This window comes from Bos javanicus, chromosome 3 (assembly GCF_032452875.1).
Source record: "Bos javanicus breed banteng chromosome 3, ARS-OSU_banteng_1.0, whole genome shotgun sequence".
Taxonomy (NCBI): Eukaryota; Metazoa; Chordata; class Mammalia; order Artiodactyla; family Bovidae; genus Bos; species Bos javanicus.
This window is the reverse complement of record NC_083870.1, coordinates 58289473-58312231: the sequence shown is the minus strand read 5'-3', so window position 1 is coordinate 58312231 and position 22759 is coordinate 58289473. Positions and strand designations below refer to the sequence as shown.

The 22759-nt window shown below is 36.4% G+C and overlaps 1 protein-coding gene across 3 annotated transcripts in view; it reads right to left on the bottom strand.

Annotated features, from left to right (window-relative positions):
• COL24A1 (collagen type XXIV alpha 1 chain) overlaps positions 1-22759 on the bottom strand; it is a 398952-nt gene that overhangs the window by 206427 nt on the left and 169766 nt on the right. For all 3 annotated transcript variants that reach the window (XM_061411389.1, XM_061411390.1, XM_061411391.1), the window contains exon 21: positions 2688-2741. In XM_061411389.1, the coding sequence (XP_061267373.1) occupies positions 2688-2741 (54 nt within the window). The remainder of the gene's footprint in view (positions 1-2687; positions 2742-22759) is intronic.

The following is a 22759-nucleotide window of genomic DNA, read 5'->3' as shown; positions in this document are numbered from 1 at the left end:
ATTTAAAATATAAGAGCCTCTTGCTGAAAATGAAAGAGGAGAGTGAAAAAGCTGACTTAAAACTCAACATTCAAAAAACTAAGATCATGGCATTTGGTCCCATCACTTTATGGCAATAGATGGGGAAACAACGGAAACAGTGACAGACTATTTTCTCGGGCTCCAAAATCACTGCAGATGATGACTGCAGCCATGAAATTAAAAGACATTTGCTCTAGAAGAAAAGCTATGACCAACCTTGACAGCATATTAAAAATTAGAGACATTACTTTGCTGAAAAAGGTCTGTCTAGTCAAAGCTATGGTTTTCCCAGAAGCCACATATGGATGTGAAAGCTGGACCATAAAGAAAGCTGATCACCGAAGAATTGATGCTTTTGAACTGTGGTGTTGGAGAAGACTCTTGAGAGTCCCTTGGACTGCAAGGAGATCAAACCAGTCAATCCTAAAGGAGATCAGACCTGAATATTCATTGGAAGGACTGATGCTGAAGCTCCAATACTTTGGCCACCTGATGCGAAGATCTGATTCATTGGAAAAGACCCTGAGTCTGGGAAAGATTGAAGACAGGAGGAAAAGGGGACAACAGAGGATGAGCTGGTTGGATGGCATCACCAACTCGATGGACATGAGTTTGAGTAAGTTGGGAAGCCTGATGTGCTGCAGTCCATAGGGTCGCAAAGATTCGGACACAACTGAGTGACTGAACTGAACTACACTAGTCCTGGTGAAGAATAAATAGGACCTAAACTAAAACATTAGCAGTGGAAATGGTTTCAAGGGCAAAGTGGGGAAATTTGAGTCACAGTAGAGATCAGGATAAAGGTGATAATTGATGGCATGAAGTCATTCAGGAGCCAGGAGAGGGTTTGATACAAAACGTGTATGAAACTTGCATACTGAGGAAGGGGAGGAATACCTCTTCTACGGAGACAGAAAGGGAGGAGGAAATACGGTTGCGTATATATGGGGGGAGTTGACAGGTGGCCAGTAGTGTTGCCAGATAGCACACAGTATGTCCAGTTAATTTGAACTTCACATAAACAGTGAATAACTTTTCATTACAATATGTTTCAAATACTGCACCTTCATCTTCTCACAAGTTTCCTTTTCCTGAGTGCCATACATCGCTTATATATAATGCCATGCATGCATACTTGTCTGCAAATTCCTATTCATTCATCATGTCAGCTCAAGTGCTACCTTCTCTACCAAGTGCAATCTGAGTCTCCTAACCCTGTACTCACACAGTATCACATATTATATGCTATTTACATGGTTATTATAAAAGATTTCCTACATATACTCCTCTAGATTGTAAGTTTCTTGAAAACAGGGAGCAGGACTTTTCACTTTTGTAGCCCTTGTCTAGCACAATGGATGTCATATAAGAGGCAGTCAGTAAATATTTATTGATTGAATGAATGTTCTATTACACTTCAGATCTTTATAACTTCTTTTCCAGCTTTTTCTAGCTCATCTCTTTGCTTTCATTTTCCCTCCTGTTAAACCATTCTCCATGGAGACATAAGAGGTATCTTTATAAAACATAAATCACCTACAATGCTTTGCTCCTTAAAAATTGCTGATTACTTCATGATACCCATGGAAGAAGGAGAGACTCTTCAACATGGTCTTAAATCTTTCCAACAATTTAATCCTCAACTAAGTGGTTAAGAGCTCTGACTTTGAAATCATGTCTGGATTAGAATCCTGTCTTAGTCACTTGAAAAGTTATGTGACTGTGAGGGAATAAGTTAACTATCTATAAAATGGGGGTAATATCTACCTCATAAAACGGTTGTGAGGATTAAAGGAGGTGTCTCCAAAACATTTACTATAGAACTTTAGGACTTGCCACTATAGTACACTAACAAATATAGCTATATTAATATCCTTTCCAGCTTCATTCCCTAACACTTCCTCTCTACTCACGCTAATAACCTTCTGCAGCAGCTATACTTCGTAACATGCCAGTTCTCCAAACTTCTGGCTGTTTCATCATTCTGTGTATTTATTCACAATGCTTTATTTGTTTACAATGCTCATTCTATGTCAGCCTGCTTGGGAAGTCTGGTATTTAAAGTTTTGCTATGGATAATATTTAGTATATATACACAGTAACAGTAAAGGAAGTTAGAAATGACCAGGTTTTTCTGGTAGTTTGTGCTATGTATAAATTCTAGAACTCCATGGGCTTTCTTTATTTTAATCAGTGGATATTTTACGGGCCCTAAATACTTTATTGGTTTTAGTGGTCAGAATACTCTTACCTATTTTGTGTATGCCATAGATTTTTGGCTTTTTAAATTTTTTCACCTCTTAAAAGAAATCCATTTTCAGTTACTTATGTGCTTTGCAAATACTGTCATCCTAATCTAAGCCTAGACCAAACCAGGAAAATCATTTCCAATAACCTAAACCCAAGAGACTGTATAAACATACTTCTACTCTAGGAGTATGTCTTTTGACACCAAAAAAACAACTAGACACGCAAACTACTTCCTGATTATTTTGAAACAAGATCGAAAAGGTTTTTTAAAATGCACTTGAGACAGCTCAAAAATATTCAGAAATGTTCTGATATTTCTAAAGTATTTTTTTACCCATTCATGGAGATTTGAGAGTAGAAAACTATAGATACCATGCTCTTCTTTTTTTTCCTTTCTTTTCTGTTTTTTTCTTTACCTTTGATCCTTCAGGGCCATTTTGTCCAGGGATCCCAATATCTCCAGGAAAACCCTAGGGAACACAAATAATATAGGGAGTTTATTCCATAGCAAATTACTTTAAATTTATTAAGCATACAAAAATTCCCTTTGCCTTCCTTTGATGTCCAGTTAAAATGATTTATTCTCCTCAAAATTAATTAATTTAATATCTTTCAATATTAAAGATTGTTATGCAGTTGTCAGACAATGGAATGCAAAACTTACAAAGTATACTAAAATAAAGCTTACTTCATCAATTATTCACAAACAATCCTCAGACCCAAAGAAAATTCTCTAATCTAGTCTAAGAAATTTTTAAAATCATATTCAGAATCATTCAAAACTTGAAAAAAAAGACAAAAATATATGTAACAGGTCTTTTAAGTGTCATATGGGACACAGAGTCACCCAACAATTAGGAGAATGTACTTTGTTAGACTCACTGTTTACTAACTACACATTAATTCTTCTGTTGGGTAAAAAAGAAAAAAAACCCCACAGGTTACAGCTTAATATACAGGATACTAATTAGTTTTACATCAAACTCAACTATCTTATTCTAACATTCCCATATTCAATTGTCTATAAATAGATCAAATGTTCTTTGAATTTATTTTGACATTTTACTGGTTCTATCATTAGTTAATGAATTGAATAAAATCTTTGACCTATGTTTATTTAATATGTGCCTGAAAATCAAAATATTACCTTTTTGGAAATTATACTTTAGCAGTCTAAAACAGTTGTTTCAAGAAATAAAAATGGACCAGTGTTAAATAAGTCTGTGCTGAGAAAAAGCCAAGGATGTTGCTCTAAAATGTTAGAGCAATATTCTTTCTCAAATAATACATTAGAATGAAATTCATCAGGATCAGTTTCAATACTGATATAAGTTAATAATTATACTTTCCTTATATTTTGTCACAGATAGTTATTTTAGTGTTTTTTTCTGACATGGAAAAAGGAATAAAAAGCAAGACAAGTAGAAAAATCATATCTTTAAAAGTTAAGAAGGCTGCAATTAAGTATGAATATCAGCTAGAAAAGACAGTTCAGTGGAGGGGTAAATATTATGATAATTAATGCCAACTAATAAGATAGACTAGCAAGATTGATTCTGGAAAACTCATCTTAGGGGAAAAAAATTGAAATTAAGTGATACCAATTCATCCAGTATGGATTAGGAAAGAAATGTCTTGTTTCCAATTTAAACTTGAGTTCTGTGGAGAAAATATTACTTGTGGATGTTTCTGGCAAGAGAAAAGTCAGTGGTAACAGAAAGACTGGACACAAGGTCAGATTTCTGGAAGCTTTGGAACAGAATACATTCAATTCAGACATGCTGATTGCTTTTCTAAGGGAAATCAGGGTTACCTATACCTTCTCTCCCTGGAGGAGGAAATGGCAACCCACTCCAGTATTCTTGCCTGGGAAATCTCTTGGACAGAGGAGTCTGGCAGGTTACAGTCCATGGGATCGCAAAGAGTTGGACACAACTGAGCATGCACACGTGCACATGCACACACACACACCTTCTCTGCCTTGAGTAATTTTTCTTTATCTTTCTTCATCTGCAACACTTACATTTTAAATAAGAGATTAAATAATATATTACTTGCCAATCTTTCTTTGACCTCCAATACCCTGAGTTAGGTCCCATCTAAGACTCTCACACCATCCTAGGGTCCTACAAGGTTACTTAACGTAGTGTTTGGCTGGTTTGCTATTCCTCATCAGATTATAACACAGGTATGTATAATAAATTATGTATGTTACATATATAATAAATTCCTTGAGGGCAACTTTATCTCTCCTAACCACCATATTCCCAGAAATTAGTAAAACACTTGGCACATAATAAATGTTAAAAATATTTTATTTATTTATTTTTGTTGAACAATGATGTGTTTGTTTCTTTTGTCAGAAAAAGAAATGACAACATGGCTAGTGGCTACTTTTGGCCCCTTGGTACCAGTTTACAACCACTGGTTCACAGCATCCTCATGGATAAATTCATAATTCCCATCCATCCAAAAGATGAGCCTAGAACACCTTATACTTGAAAGAAAACTGTAAAAAGTATAAAATTTGTCATGTTAAAAGAACTGTGGGAGTCTGAAAAGGATCTCACCAGCCAGATGTGAGATAATATGAACTTCAATAAGGATAAAAACTGCAATGGATTGAAACATGTCAAATGTTTAAATTCAAAAGTTCAAAATGATACAATAACAAAAAATTATTCACATTTAGAAGCTGAAAGAGGGCCAACTCATTTCCAAAACTGGTAAACAAAGGTGAAGAATCAAGCATTTATTCTACCTTTTCTATACATACTATAACTAACCAAAGAGCAGTTTAGGGGTTGTATTCCAGCCAATAAACCAAAAAAAAAAAAAAGAGAGAGAGAGAGAACAAGAATATCACCATTTTGCAATACACTGCATGATCTAATGTATTAATGTATAGGGAATTGAAGCATCAAAACTGTTACTGACATCACAGAATGATACTAGACATTTTGTGCTTCCTGATGAAAGAACACAGTATCACCCACAGTCTTGCCAAAAACAAACAAGCAAAACTGACTTTGGTCAGGCCTCTATATGTGACTACTAATTTGCAGGAAATACAGAGGAGGGAGAAAACATGCTTATCTACATCATGAGACTATAATCAGCAAAACCCAGGCTGTTGGAAACTCTACAGGTTAATGACTGGGGATCTTCAACAATTATAAAGTGCGGAAAAAACTATGGAAAAAAGAACTTTTAGACTGAAAAACACAAGACTTAAAAAAAAAACAAGACTAAACAATAGTTTTAAAAGATGAGCACTTGAGTGATAAACTATAAAAGATAAAAGAGGAACTGCTTACTTTCAGAAAGAGAAAAGAGGCTTGTGGCTGGGTTGGTATCCATAAAAGTTTCTGGGGATAACTGGCAGTTCCATTCCTGACCTGTGTGGTAGTTGTAAGAGCATTTGTCTTATAACTGCAAGTGATGTGCATTTGTTTTATATTTTTCAGTGGCTGAAATTTATGTTCAATAGAACAGTTAAAAAAAAAAAAGAATTGTGACTTCTGGGTTAACATGGACTATGGAGTATATGCATGAACATTGGCTTCTTCTTAAACATGAAAATTATAGTAAAGAAATGTGAAAAAGACAAAAAGTGCCAAAGATGAGGGAATAAGAGACAAAAGATGTCAAAAAATCTAATCCTATATTATAGCCATGTAAGTTGACTATTTTAAAATTAAAACTTTATTTAAAAGTTCAGAAGCACATCAATTTAGTTATTAGAAAGGCGGAGGAAAAAACGCTTTTCAAATAGTATACCTTAGAAACTTGAAACTTGGCCAGAAAATATTTTTATTATATAAAAAATTCCATACCTGAATGTTTGGTATGGATTGGGTTACCATCAGGTAAAGATCTTACCTTTTAAATAATAATAAATTTAAAATATAAAAATCAGAGTTAACTTTGGTCAACTGTATTTTAATGATAATATATATCCATAAAAGAAATTCTTTAACTTTCAAATTTACTGTTGAAATTGTAAATCAAATGACAGGACATGGCTACCATTGCCAAGTAGCAAAATTTCAGAGAGCTTAGAAATTGAAAGATATAAAAATACACTGTTCAGCATTTATAACTTTCATTTAAAAAACTACACTGGCATGAAACTATATAGAAAGAAAATTTAAAAATATAATAAAATGCTCTAATTCTGCTTTTTTCATTTAAAATATTTTGGTAAACATTGAAAAGTCAAAATGGTTTCTTCCACAATGCACTTCACTATCTCTGTGGTCACATCACAACTGAAAACATAACACCTTACTGAGGAAAAGGACTAGGAGCCTGACTTCTGGAGATTTCTTTAAAAAAAAAACTGTGATGTAACTGATATATAACATATTACTTTCAGGGTAAAACACCTGTATATACAGAGAAATGATTACAATAAGTCTAGCTAACATCCATCACCATCGTTATAATTGTGTATGTGATTAACTTTTGATATGTACTCTTTTAGCATATATCATATATTTGTGCTATATATATATAGCACAAATATGTAATACAATATATAATACAGTATTATATTTTCAAATATAATACAGTATATATATAATATATATATTTCAAATATATAATATTTGAAATTTCAAATATATAATACAGTATTATTAACTATCTCACCATGTTATACATTACATTCCTATGACTGACTTACTGGTTTATTTTAGCCTTTGTTGTCTGTGCTTCTGGTGTCAAAGAAAGAAAGAAAGAGAAAGTCATCACCAAGACTAATATCAAGGAGCTTCTGCCAATGTTGTCTTCTATGAGTTTTATGGTTTCAGGTAGTCCAATCAAGCTTTATATCCAATTTGAGTTAATTTTTGTGTATAATGTAAGATAGAGGTAAAGTTTCTTTTTTTTTTTTGCATGTGCTGTTCAATTTTCCCCAAACCATTACTAAATGGACTATCCTTTCCCTCACTGTGTACTCTTGGCTCCTTTGTCATAGATTAACCGACCATATGTGGATGGGTTTATTTCTGATCTTTCTTTTTTTCCTTTCTATTTTGTTCCACTAATCTATGTGTCTGTTTTTATACCAATATCATACTGTTTTAATTACTAAACCTTTGTAATGTAGTTTAAAACTAGGAAGTGTAATGCCTCCAACTTCATTCTTCTTTCTCAAGGTTGCTTTGGCTATGTGGGGTCATTTATGATTCCATGCTGGAGAAGGAAATGGCAACGCACTCCAGTATTCTTGCCTGGAAAATCCCATGGATGGAGAAGCCTGGTAGGCTACAGTCCGTAGGGTCACAAAGAGTCAGATTGTTTGTTCCATTTTTGTGAAAGATGCCATTGGAGTTTTGATAAGGATTGCACTGAATCTGTAGATTGCTTTGACAAGTATGGACATTTTAACAATATTAATAATTCTTCCAGCCAATGAACATGGAATATCTTCTCATTTATTTGTGTCTCCTTCAATTTCTTTCATCAATGTCTTACAATTTTCAGTATACATGTCTTTTAGCTCCATGGTTAAATTTATTCCTAGGTTTTTGTTTTGTTTTGTTTTGTTCTGAGGCAAATGGGATGGTTTTAAGTTCTCATTCTGATATTAGTGTAATGAAACAACTGATTTTTTGTATCTTGATTTTGTATTTTGCATCTGCTGCCTTTTTAATAGAAATAGTTTAATCACCATTTTCTTATCAAGAAGCAGAAAACTCAAGAAGCTTTAAAAATAAAAAGTAAAAATGTGTCTTCTATTTTTGGACTTCTAATATTTGTTTACTGTACCAAGAAGAGTGATTCAGCATTCTCTCCAGTAAAAACAACATTTTATTATTCTCTGATCACTAAAAGCTGGAGCCTAATTCACATCCATTTTTAAAGCAAAACATGGAAATTAAAGCACTAACAGATTCCATTAGTTTCCTAAGTCATAAAAGTAAAACATTGTCTTTCCTACTCTGGCAAAGTGTCCTAATAGGATAAATATAATGTTCTATGGTATCCATTGAGCACATTAGTATCTCTTTAATAAGGGTAGTAAGTCTATTTTATTTTGAAATATATAGTTCTTCTAGGTAAAAAAAAATAGTTTAAAATGGTAAATGGACAAATAATCCACAATAATTAATTCAATGGATAAACTAATTATCGTGTATCGGTAAAATGAAACAACCTGGATGTGGCAACCTGGATTAATCTCAAATACATTATGCTAAGTAAAAGAAGTCAGACCAAACAAGAGTACATACCGCATGAGTTCATTTACATACAACTTTGGAAAAATGCAAATTCATCTAAAATGCAAAAAGCAGATCAGTGGTAGCCAGTGAAGAGCTGGGCAGGAAAACAAAATGAGGGATCACAAAACGTGAGTACGTGTTGAGTTTGACAAATACCTTTTCTATCTTGATCTTGGTGATGGTTTCACAGGTGACACATACATGAAAAATTATGAAATTACACAATTTAAAATATACACCGTGGCTCAGATGGTAGATCTGCCTGCAATGCAGGAGACCTGGGTTCCATTCCTGGGTTGAGAAAACTTTCTGGTGAAGGGAATGGCTATCCATCTTTCATTTATATTTTACAATAGTTAGGCACATGGAGATATTCTGGAGCACTTCTTACCAGGTTAGTCAATAAGCAGCAATAAATGATGGCTACCTCCTTGATAAGGCCAATTGACAGGGACTGAGTAGGGAAAAAGTACAGAAGCAGCCTTATGTCAGAGGATGTAAACCAGGGAAAAATGGAGGATTCTGGAAGTAAGATTTATTTTTAGGGGAAACATCAAAAATTCAAATACTAAGAGAAATAATGGAGTTTCCAGTGGGTAGCCATTCCCTTCTCCAAGGGATATTCCCAATCTAAGGGTTGAACTCAGGTCCCCCACATTGTAGGCTGATTTGTTACCATCTGAGCCATGGTGTATATTTTACATTGTGTAATTTCATAATTTTTCACATATGCATAACCTGTGAAACCATCACCAAGATGAAGATAGAAAAGGTTATTTGTATAACTCAGTACTGTGTGGATCAAAACAAACTGTGGAAAATTCTTTAAAAAATTGGGAATACCAGACCACCTGATCTGCCTCCTAAGAAACCTGTGTGTGGATCAAGAAGCAACAGTTAGAACTGGACATGGAACAACAGACTGGTTCAAAATTGGAAAATAAGTACATTGAGGCTGTATATATGCAGAGTACATCATGCAAAATGCCAGGCTGGATGAAGCCCAAGCTGGAATCAAGATTGCCAGGAGAAATATCAATAACCTCAGATATGCAGATGACACCACCCTTATGGCAGAAAGTGAAGAGGAACTAAAGAGCCTCTTGATGAAAGTGAAAGAGGAGAGTAAAAGAGCTGGCTGAAAACTCAACATCTGAAAAACTAAGATCATGACATCTGATCCCATCACTTCACGGCAAATAGATGGGGAAACAATGGAAACAGTGAGAGAATTTATTTTCTTGGGCTCCAAAGTCACTGCAAACAGTGACTGCAGCCATGAAATTAAAAGACACTTGATCTTTGGAAGAAAAGCTATGAGAAACAGACAATGTAATAAAAAGCAGAGATATTGCTTTGCTGACAAAGGTCCGTCTAGTCAAAGCTATGGTTTTTCCAGTAGTCATGTATGGATGTGAGAGTTGGACCATAAACAAGGATGAGCACCAAAGAATTGATGCTTTTGAACTGTGGTGTTGGAGAAAACTCTTGAGAGTCCCTTGGACTGCAAGGAAATCAAACCAGTTAATCGCAAGGAAATACCTTAATATTCATTAAAAGGACTGATGCTGAAGCTGAAGCCCCAATACTCTGGCCACCGGATGGGAAGAAGTGACTCATTAGAAAATACCCTAATGCTGGGAAAGATTGAAGGCAGAAGGAAACGGGAACAACAGAGGATGAGATAGCTGGATGGCATCATCAACGCAATGGACAGAAGTTTAAGCAAACTCTAGGAGACAGTGAAGGACAGAGAAGTTTGGCATGCTGCAGTTCATGGGGTCACAAAGAGTCAGATATGACTGAAGGACTGAACAACAATAACCCACTCCAGTATTCTTGCCTGGAGAATTCCATGCACAGAGGAGTCTGGTGGGTTACAGTCCATGGGGTTGCCAAGAGTCAGACGTCAACTGAGGGACTCTCACTTTCACTTTTCATATTATAAATATATACCTCAATTATACCTATATAAAGCTATACAAATAAAAGCTAATTGGTATTGTGTGTTTTAGAAAATCATTTGCTCTTTGGTAAACAACAGTTTGTTATGATTTGAAAGAAAGAAAATAGAGTTTATTCATTGAACTTGGCCCCAGAAAAAATTTGTGAAATTCAGAATTTGAATAGTTTTGGAAGTAATAGCATATTCAATTATAATAGATTATATGGGCCAAAGAACTAAATAGACATTTCTCCAAAGAAGACATACAGATGGCTAACAAACACATGAAAAGATGCTCAACGTCACTCATTATCAGAGAAATGCAAATCAAAACCACTATGAGGTACCATTTCACACCAGTCAGAATGGCTGCGATCCAAAAGTCTACAAATAATAAATGCTGGAGAGGGTGTGGAGAAAAGGGAACCCTCTTACACTGTTGGTGGGAATGCAAACTAGTACAGCCACTATGGAGAACAGTGTGGAGATTCCTTAAAAAACTGGAAATAGAACTGCCTTATGATCCAGCAATCCCACTGCTGGGCATACACACTGAGGAAACCAGAAGGGAAAGAGACACGTGTACCCCAATGTTCATGGCAGCACTGTAATAGCCAGGACATGGAAGCAACCTAGATGCCCATCAGCAGATGAATGGATAAGAAAGCAGTGGTACATATACACAATGGAGTATTACTCAGCCATTAAAAAGAATACATTTGAATCAGTTCTAATGAGGTGGATGAAACTGGAGCCTATTATACAGAGTGAAGTAAGCCAGAAGGAAAAACGTCAATACAGTATACTAACGCATGTATATGGAATTTAGAAAGATGGTAACAATAACCCGGTGTACGAGACAGCAAAAGAGACACTGATGTATAGAACAGTCTTATGGACTCTGTGGGAGAGGGAGAGGGTGGGAAGATTTGGGAGAATGACATTGAAACATGTAAAATATCGTGTAAGAAACAAGTTGCCAGTCCAGGTTCGATGCACGATACTGGATGCTTGGGGCTAGTGTACTGGGACGACCCAGAGGGATGGTATGGGGAGGGAGGAGGGAGGAGGGTTCAGGATGGGGAACGCATGTATACCTGTGGCGGATTCATTTTGATATTTGGCAAAACTAATACAATTATGTAAAGTTTAAAAATAAAATAAAATTTAAAAAAAATAAATAAAAAATAAAAATAAAGCATATATTTGGGGAAATTTCCACTTTTATGTTATTTTATCATATAGCTTTATTTTTTATTTATTTTTTAAATGTGAATTTGAGGCTCATTTATTCACTTCTCTTTAACATGTTGCCTAAGCATTTCCAGGGATACAAATAATTTTTTTATAATGTGACTTTAGATACTCTGTTATTATAGATGAGTGATATTTATGTCATCTGTCAAGTTTTTTCATTGATTTCTATATACATTGTGCATTACATACATAAGAATACAATATGATTTGGCTTAAATTTATTTTCTGGGTAGTTTATAAGTCTAAACAAAGTAGAGACGTTGCTTTGAAAAATAGTCATGTTGAGAAAAGATAAAATAAAAAAATCACTTAAGATAGGGTAACATACAAACTATGAATTCCTAGAGGGCAAAGTTATGCAAACCCTCATCTGGTGCTGTGCACACAGTACATTAAATAAATATATGATGGCTGGAATTGATGAACACATTAAAAACAAATTCTATTTGAATAATTATATTTTCAATTATGCAGTTTCCAAAGTTACCCTTTGTCTGAAAAAATCACCAATTAGTATATATTCTATAAATAGGATTAAAACTTTACATATGCAAACAAGAAACGAATGCACTCAGAGGGAAAGAGATTCTGAAAGGGAGTAATCTGGTTTGAGACATGGATCCAAAAAACAATCATAAGATTTTGTTCTTTAGCATTTGTGGAAGTACATGCCATGTCAAGTAATATACTGAGTCCAAGTACGAAAGTAATAAAAGAAGATTAAAATGATCCTTTCTGAGTGAGGATAATCCATCCAAAAGTTAATGCCAAAAAATATATTTGAAAGGACAAAAGTAAAAAAATCGGTTTCTCAGTAAATTATAGAAACTAAACTGTAACACAGTGTGTAACTGCAAATTAAGAAACTTCTCTGTCTTCTGAGAAAACCACAAACAGAAAGCATGAGCTTCTGGAAAAAGAAATGCAGAATAAAGAATTCATCTAAGTATCTGGCTCGCTTTCATTTTCTTGCTGTTTTAGATCTAAAAATCCATCAAAACCAGATTTTTTTCATTATGATACTGTTGAAAATCTTTGCAAATGATTATTGCTATTTATATTTTTCCTTTTTGCAACTCTGTATGTTTAAGCAGTAAAAATAGCACAGCTGAACTCTAAATTCCATTTATATTTAACATTCTAAAAACTCAGCAGAGAAAATCCACAAAGATGATAAAATGCCTTACAAGATAGCATACACTCTCTCCTGAATAAAACTTTGCTTAAATAGTGTTCACAGTGTGTTTGAAGACACACACAAAAAAACCCCTTCAAAGTCAGCTGCAAGTCTTTTATTCTACAGAAAGCTATAGAAAACTATCACTAAACTTATAATTTTAAATAAATTATTTTGATCATTATTTGATACTTAAGTTTGGGTAACCTATAGTGACAAAGAGCAGTTCTGTAGTAGACTCGGGAAAGGAGGAACATGAAGATCAAAAGGAAAGATTACAAAGGTGAACAAAGAAACTTTGGGGTTTGATGGGTAAGTTCACTATTTTGATTTTGGTGACTGTTTTACAAGATAAACATATGTCAAGAATGATCAAATTATACAATGTAACTATATGCAGTTTTGCTGTATATAAATTATACTTCAATAAAACTGCAAAACAAAAGCAATGTTTTGTATAACCACCTGTGTTTTTGGTAAACAATAGCTGTCAACCATTCAAAGAACCTCAGAAAATTTGTACTCAGATAAAAATCAGCGAAACTCAGACTTCAAAATGTTTTGGAGATAATAACATGACTGTGACTTGATACTTACCTTTAGATAAATACCACTGTGGGTACTCACTGTCTATGTATTTAACTCATTTAGAATTCTTATGAGCACCTTAGAGAGTATCTAGTCATTCCTTCCACATGTAGTTACTATGTGTCAAGCATTGTTCTTGGTACTGAGCATATGCTAGAGAAGGAAGATATTCCCTGGTTTCATAGAATGTATATTTTGGAGACTCTTTACTTAGATTCTCATTTTGTTGTAAGTTTGTGGCAGGGAGTGAGAATCTTGGTGATTTAAAAACTTGATTTCTATTGTTACTGGGAACTGGCATATATCAATTGCCCATGTTTGTTCTAAATACACAGCTATGGGCCAGTGGCTTCTCAGGTGGCTCAATGGTAAAGAATTCGCCTGCCAATGTAGGAGACGTGGGTTTGATCCCTGGGTGGGGAAGATCCCCTGGAGAAGGAAATGGCAACCCACTACAATATTCTTGCCTGGAGAATCCCATGAACAGAGGAGTTTGGTGGGCTACAGTCCACAGGGTCGCAAAGAATCAGACATGACTGAGCGCGTGCACGCACACACACACACACACACACACACACACCCATGGGCCTGGGGAAGTCTGTGTTTTTTCTCATTCTCTCATTTTCCAAATGGAATGAATATTATGGCCATCTTGCTTTCTCTAATATCATATACTGACTAGTTAAGATGTAGACTTAACATCTGTGCCTCACTGAGAATCCACCTTACCCAAAGAACCTGGCCTTGGAGCTCAAAGCAACAACTGATCAATAGGTTGGGTTATCTTTCTTTGGAGAAAGAGGAATGTATTTTCAGTTATGTGGATGGCTGCAGCATATCACCAAAGGCATTTGAAAAACTATGTAAGTGGGAAGAAGGGTATATAGGGCACCAAAGGCATAAAATGTAGAGGACATTTCTTTTTATCTGCTCACCATCTCTTTGGGAAATGACCCTCTTCCCCAATCTGTAGTGTGTGTGCTTCTGGTCCCCATAGCAGTATTTAGGGGTAGGTAAATGATCCAAATCCTGCCAATTACAGTATTCCTGTTCCAGTGGATGTTGTGATTGATTTAAAGACGACCTAATCCCAGTCAGATTGGCTGCAGTCCATCTTAGAATTTCTGCTAGAGCTAAACAGAAAGAGGAGTGCTTTCCTTTTGCTAAAATTGATCACTCTGAGAGCAGCATAACCCCAGAGTTGCCAAAATCCAGTTTCCACAGTGTGTTGTGAATGAAGCCAATAGAGGTAAGTTAAGACTAGGAGATGAGGGTAATTTGATTATATTCATCTAGTTCCTGTACCTAGTGAAACCTCTTGGCACATGCACTGCTGGACTTCCTGACTACATTAGCCAGTCCTGAAAATTGGCTGAAAATGGTTTGAGTTAGGTTTCTGTCATTTTTAACGGGAATAGATCTGACTAAAACACTGAACTATCTGCAGTTCTTTAAATACACATAGCTTCATCATATACCTGTTCTGGAATATCCTTGCCCTATGTTTGCATTTGGTCTCTGCTATTTCTTCATCAACCAACCTTCTTGGAAGTCTGTCTTACCTCCCTGCCCCAGGTTCCTTCATCACACAATTTGTTACCAACTCAATTATATCATGATCTGTGAAGCTTATCATAGTTCCTCTTAGTTAAAATCACCAACTTGTTCCTTTATATTCCTACAGAACTATTAACATGGCTTTTTAGTACTTAATGCACTATATTATAATTTGTATGTGTTTCTTTATTCCAATATGTGAGCTGAGGGAGGGAAATGAATGTCTCTTACTCATCTTTATACCTCCAACATTTAACTTAATATGTTGCTGGAGACAATGCTCCATAGTCTTAAATTTTGCACCTTACACAAATGAGGTACATAGCTTTCCTCTTACCAGTCTCTCTTCAGGGAATTTTGCATAGTAAAGAGATAATGTCTTCCCCTACAGCAAAAGGCAATAATACTTATTGTCCAGATAATAATGTCTTTCTCTGGAACCCATTATTTTTTATAGCTGCCCATTATAAAAGATCTAGCTTACCTCAGCTCAAAGTTCCTCTTACATAATACAACCCACTGCATATGCAAATATCATCCAGCCCTCTTTACATCACCCTCTGAGAAATGAAGATCACTGAGTCAGTGAAAAAAATGTTGATACTCCAGCAACTACTACTGCTGAGAGTAATAAACGATCCTTTGTCTCTGTCCCAGGAGCCTGTGCGTTCTCTCAGAATCTATGAAATGGTTAAGCTAACTTGTTGCCTTGCCAATAGGATAAAATATCAGATCCTTCACAGTCCTTGATGGTTCTAGGGATGGGAAGTAATACTGGTGGAGAGACAGCTTTCTGGAAGAGAACATATGAGGGCTTCACCAGATGATAACAGGATAGGATATGGGAAGAGTTCATGGGAACTGGCAGTGAACATGACCAAACTGTACAGTCAACCAGGCAATAAGCTGTCCCCAACTATACTACCTGCTAAGAGGAGGAACTGGGAAAGATGGCTATAGACCAAGTACTGGGGGTAGGAAGTACCTTCGGAGACAGTTGACCTAGTTGTTGTTAACTCTTATTTTGGATGGAAAGATAATCCTCATCAATCTGTTGAGCAGCCTCAGGTCTAACTCACTGAAACAATAGTACTAAGTACTATTATTAACAGTAACTGATAAGATTTATCCTAGGCTGGCAGAAATTTCTATTCCCTTTCAGACAGCATGGACTACCATCTAAACTGAGTATGAAAAGATAGAAATGTATGAATACTAATGGGATTGAAAAAGCAAGAGAATCCCAGAAAAACATCTACTTCTGCTTTATAGACTATGCCAAAGCCTTTGACTGTGTGGATTACAACAAACTGTGGAAAATTCTTCAAGAGATGGGAATACCAGACCAGCTTACCTGCCTCCTGAGAAATCTGTATGAAGGTTAAGAAGCAATAGTTAGAACTGGACATGGAACAACAGACTGGTTCCAAATCGGGAAAGGAGTACATCAAGGCAGGTATATTGTTACCCTGCTTATTTAACATATATGCAGAGTACATCATGCAAAATGCCAGGCTGGATGAAGTCCAAGCTGGAATCAAGATTGCCGAGAAAAATATCAATAACCTCAGATATGCAGATGACACCACCCTTATGGCAGAAAGTGAAGAAAAACTAAAGAGCCTCTTGATGAAAGTGAAAGAGGAGAGTGAAAAAATTGGCTTAAAACTCAACATTCAGAAAACTAAGATCAATGTATCTGGTCCCATCACTTTATGGGAAATAGATGGGGAAACAATGGAAACAGTGAGAGACTTTAATTTTGGGGGCTCCAAAATCACTGCAGATGGTGATTGCAGCCATGAAAGTAAAAGACACTTGCTCCTTGGAAGGAAAGCTATGACCAACCTAGACAGCATATTAAAAAGTAGAGACATTACTTTACCAACAAAGGTCCATCTAGTCAAAGCTATGGTTTTTCCAATAGTCATGTATGGATGTGAGAGTTGCACTATATAGAAAGCTGAGCACTGAAGAATTGATGCTTTTAAACTGTGGTGTTGGAGAAGACTCTTGAGAGTCCCTTGGACTGCAAGGAGGTCAGACAAGTTAATCCTAAAGGAAATCAGTCCTGAATATTCATTGGAAGGACTGATGCTGAAGCTGAAACTCCAACACTTTGGCCACCTGATGTGAAGAACCGACTCATTGGAAAAGACCCTGAAGCTGGGAAAGATTGGAGGGAGGAGAAGGAAACAACAGAGGATGAGATGGTTAGAAGGTACCACCAACACGATGGACATGAGTTTGAGTAAGCTCCAGGAGTTGGTGATGGACAGGAAGGCCTGGTATGCTGTAGTCCATGGGGTCACTAAGAGTCAGACATGACTGAGCGACTGAACTGACTGATAGGCAGAAAGCAGGCAAATCAATACAACTGGTTTACCTGGGAGATGAGGGGGAAGATTCCATATATTTTTCCACAATACCACTGACATTAGGATTGGCTGGCTACTGAATACTGTTTCTGACACAGCTTGGAATCAAAGGCCTTATTCAACTGGCACCAATCTACTTTTTACAACTTTATCTGTCACTCTACCAACACAGGGGATCTGTATCAACTAGCCAGTTTTAGACACTGTCTGTAAATCCACCATGAATATTGTTCAGTACCTAGATGTCCATCTCTGCTCGTGTGATTTACCCTGTCTGTACTGCCCTCCTGCTTTCCTGCCCTTATTCATCAACAATCTAATTCAAGATCCATCGTTTCCATGAACTCTTCCCTAATTATCCTATCTCATGTTAATCTCTTTCTACTAATACTGAACTATAATAACTATTCTAATTCTCACATGATGTCATTATCATTATATAAAAGTATATGTACATATCTTGTCTTTCTCAAGCAGGCTGTAAATTTCCCCAAATTATGGATAATACATACATTTTCGAATATATCCTACTGTGTTCACTAGGCACAGCCATGTCCACTGTAGGAACTCAAGAAATAATTTTTTTTATTGACTGATTTAATCACATTTTCTTTCAGCACTACCTTCTGAGTAACAACTAGGAACACCAAATTAACCCAACAAAACCCAGGTGGTAAAAGATGCCAAAGATCTAATTGGTTTAAATGAAGGGAATTCATAAGCACTAAGTTCTATTCAACTCATGTAGCTGACCACAGGCGGCCTTATTCTGGTTAAGTTCACTAAAGTGCTAAAACAGACATTTAGAAGCACGGCTTGACTTTATATGAGCAGAGTCTCCAAATGAACGTCAGTTTTGGTTTCTAATGAAGACCACCCTGGTAGAAAAAGAGGACCCACTTCATGTCCACTTCTGCTATCTCCGTGATTAGTGGTCACTTGTGCAATAAACAACTGGCTTCATTTACCAAGAACATCATCCAAAATTCAACTACTTGGAAATCGCTGTAGCCCAGGGAGGTTAACAGCTGAATAAACAAACATTCTAACTATCCTGCTACCAAATTTGAAGGTGGTTCACTGCCAGAACTGGGAGGAAGCATAAGGTCAGCGCTCAAAACTGATATTATTATGGTTAAAGAAAAAGAAAAGAGTCTGGCACAGTATTTTCCATATGTTTTTATAAAAGACAAAGAACTATTATGGAAAAAATTTAAACTATGCTTTTTTTTAAATTAAATGTATTTATTTTGATTGGAGGTTAATTACTTTACAATATTGTATTGGTTTTGCCATACATCAACATGAATCTGCCATTGGTATACACGTGTTCCCCATCCTGAACCCCCCTCCCACCTCCCTCCCCTTACCATCCCTCTGGGTCATCCCAGTGCACCAGCCCCAAGCATCCTGTATCCTGCATCGAACCTGGACTGGCGATTCGTTTCTTATATTATACATGTTTCAGTGCCACTCTCCCAAATCATCCCACCCTCTCCCTCTCCCACAGAGTCCAAAAGGCTGTTCTATACATCTGTGTCTCTTTTGCAGTCTTGCATACAAGTACATGTTTTGAGACACCTCTAATATTTATAAGTCTACAAAAAGCTGAATGCACAGGTATATTTACTTCTTTGTTACAGAAATTTAATAATTCACCTGGAATAAGCAAAATGCTAAGAAGCAAGAAAAAAACTTAAGTAGTCTGAAGTGACATTTGTTCAGATGATCTTTAATGATGAACAGTTTTTTCAATGCCAATGTCAAATTCTACAACTCAAAATTCATTGCATTAGTTTCAGCTTTCTGTTTAGTGTTGACATGTAAATATCCTTGAGAGGGAATTATATTGCCCTTAGCTGTTAATCAGTTAATGATGGGAGTGAGATATATTTCTCAGGTCTTTCTCTAAAAATAGGCTTTGACAAGAAGGGTAAATTGTGGAAGGAAAAAGATACACTGGTTGTTTGAAACAGATAAGAACTCATGCCCAAGAGGGAAACAATATACACAGGAGAGACCAGAGGCCTCAGGAAAGAAATTCTTTGGCTATTTCATAATTTTCTTTGAGAACTACACTGATCCTAGACTATTAAAGAATGACCTGATTTTCTATTTTTATCAAAGCTAATTAATCTTGATGTTTGGGAAAAAGAGACAGTGGGGGCTTTACACATTTTGAATTTAGTATTTAGTTCAGTTCAGCCGCTCAGTTGTGTCCCCATGAACTGCAGCATGTCAGACTTCCCTGTCCATCAACTCCTGGAGCTTGCTCAAACTCATGTCAAAGCTCTTTTAAGTTAAGACTTAATCTAATTCACCATTTTTTGGTTTGTTTTAGTGATTAACATAAAATAGGTATCTCTAGGACTTCCCTGGTGGTACAGTGGATTAAGAATCCACCTTGCAATGCAGGGGACATGGGTTTGATCCTTGGTCCAGGAAGATTCCACATGCAATGGAGCAGCTAAGCCTGAGTGCCACAGCTACTGAGCCAGTGAGCTGCAACTACCAAAGCCCTTGTGCCCAGAGCCTGTGCTCCTCAACAAAAGAAGCCATCAATGTGAGAAGCCCACGCACTACATACAGAGTAGCCCCTGCTCTCTGCAACTAGAGAAAGCAAAGAAGATTCAGTGCAACCAAATAAATAACATAAAATAAAAATAGGTATCTCTAAAGGATCTGTTGAAAATTAGTAACTTAGATTTGGATTTTCTCTTAAAGAGGAGCCAAAAAGGCAAGGGTACTCCTATAGTTAGGTGGACCTTTGGTTCTAAGGATCAGCCAGTCACTAACATCTACATGGGCTTCACTGATGGCTCAGTGGTAAACAATCTACCTCCCAGTGCAGGAGATGTGGGTTCGCTCTTTGGGTCAGGAAGATCCCCTGGAGAAAAATATGGCAATGCACTCCAGTATTCTTGCCTGGGAAATACCATGGACAGAGGAGCTTGGACTGCTGTAGTACATGCGGTCAAGAGTCAGATGTGATTTAGCAACTAAACAACAATACACATCCACATAAGTGCCAATAAAATTGTATGTGGAGAGACTGTCAGAGATTAGTACCATCATTCAAGATCTAAAATATGTAGGGTTTGTGCTCTCTATTAGAGCACTGTTTAATTTGTCAGACTGGCCCCTACAGAAATCAGTTTTATTCTGCAGAGTGACTGTAGACCACCACAGCCCCAGTTGCAGCTGCTGTGTCAGATGTATTGAATAATATTATCACCCAAGCAGATGATTGAGACCCCCTTCACATGGTGTGTAATCACTGATTTGGCAAATGCACCCTTTTCATTTATGGTTTTTAAGAGATTGAAAGGTAGTTTACATTCATGTGGGCCTCTTTCAGTCTAGAAGTATCAGCAGTTCATCTTTACAGAGACAGGTATTTTAGTTAAGTGTGCCTCTCCTCCCTTTATAGGTTTAACTAGCACCACTATCTAGGGGATTACAGAATACCGGATCCACAGGCATGGATACCCACAGAGCACAGCATCTCTACATTGAAGGAGATATAAAAGTGACCCCCATGATACGATCCATTTGTCTTAATCCACCTTGTACCATTTAGAGGTAGCCAGTCTCATGGAACATTGGAACTGCCTTCTAAAGTTATAACTGAAGAACCAGCTCAGAGGATGTTTTGTCTCTAATAGGAAGGATACACAAGTTTGGGAACCAAGAAGTAGAAGTGAGTGTGGTCCTATCTGCCATCACTTCTAGTAAAACAGGATAATTTCTGCTTTCTGTCCCCACAATCTTGGACTTCACAGGGATGGAGATCCTGATACCCAAAGGGGCTCTCCCTTGACAGGAGACATAGCAAAGCTCTTAATAAACTAAAAATTATGGCTGCTACCACAGCACTTTAGATTTTTTATGATAAGATATAAGAAAACAAAAAGAGAGGTCACCAACTTGGCATAGTTAATTGACTGAAAAACAGGAGGAAAAGGAGAAAAGACAGCTTCATACCAAAGAGGCAGGAAGGAATTTATGTGGAATACACGTGATGCAATGGAACTCCAAACAAAAGTTCATGCCCTAGGTTTTGGTTAACCACTAGACAAGTCACCAAGGCCTACTGAGAAGAAGGCGAGTGTGAAAGGGATTTGAAATGGATAGTGAAGGAGAAGAAATAAGTACCAGTTGTGGCCCCAATTGAAACTGGATCGACAACAGCCATAGTACATCCCATTAAAACAAACAGACCTATTAGACCAAAAATAAGTGGTGATACAGCACATGAAAAGAGGCTCAACATAACAAAAACAAACAGCCCAATAAAAAAAGGACAGAAGATCTAAATAGACATTTTTTCAAAGAAGACATACAGATGGCCAAAAAGCACAAGAAAAGATGTTCAACATAATTAATTATTAGAGAAATGCAAACCAAAAGTACAGCGAAGTATTACTTCACACTGATCAGAATGGTCATCATCAAAAAATCTACAAACAATAAATGTTGGAGAGGGTGTAGAGGAGAGAGAACTCTTCTACATTGTTGGTGGCAATATAAATTGGTACAACCACTATGAAAAACAGTATGGAAGCTCCTTACAAAATTAAAAATAAAGCTGCAATATGATCTAACAATCCTACTCATGGGTATATATTCAGAGAAAACCATAATTCAAAAAGGTAAATGCACTCCAAAGTTCACTGCAGTACTGTTTACAACAGCCAAGACATGGAAGCAACTGACACATCCATCAACAAATGAAAGATATATGTATATACAATGGAATATTACTCAGCCATAAAAAAAATGAAATAATGCCATTTGAAGCAAAATGAATATAGTTTCTTATGCTAAGTGAAGTTAGAAAAAGACAAACATGATGTCATTTATATGTGGAATATAAAAAAATGATACCAATGAACTTATTTTACAAAAAAGAAATAGACTTACAGACATAGAAAATAAATTTATGGCTACAAAAGGGGAGAGTGGAGAGGAGCAGGGAGATAAATTAGTAATGAACATATACATACTTATGGCAGAAAATGAAGAGGAACTAAAAAGCCTCTTGATGAAAGTGAAAGAGGAGAGTGAAAAAGTTGGCTTAAAGCTCAACATTCAGAAAACTAAGATCATGGCATCTGGTCCCATCACTTCATGGCAAATAGATGGGGAAACAGTGGAAACTGTCAGACTTTATTTTTTTGGCTCCAAAATCACTGCAGATGGTGACTGCAGCCATGAAATTAAAAGACGCTTACTCCTTGGAAGGAAAGTTATGACCAACCTAGACAGCATGTTCAAAAGCAGAGACATTACTTTGCCAACAAAGGTCCGTCTAGTCAAGGCTATGGTTTTTCCAGTACTCATGTATGAATGTAAG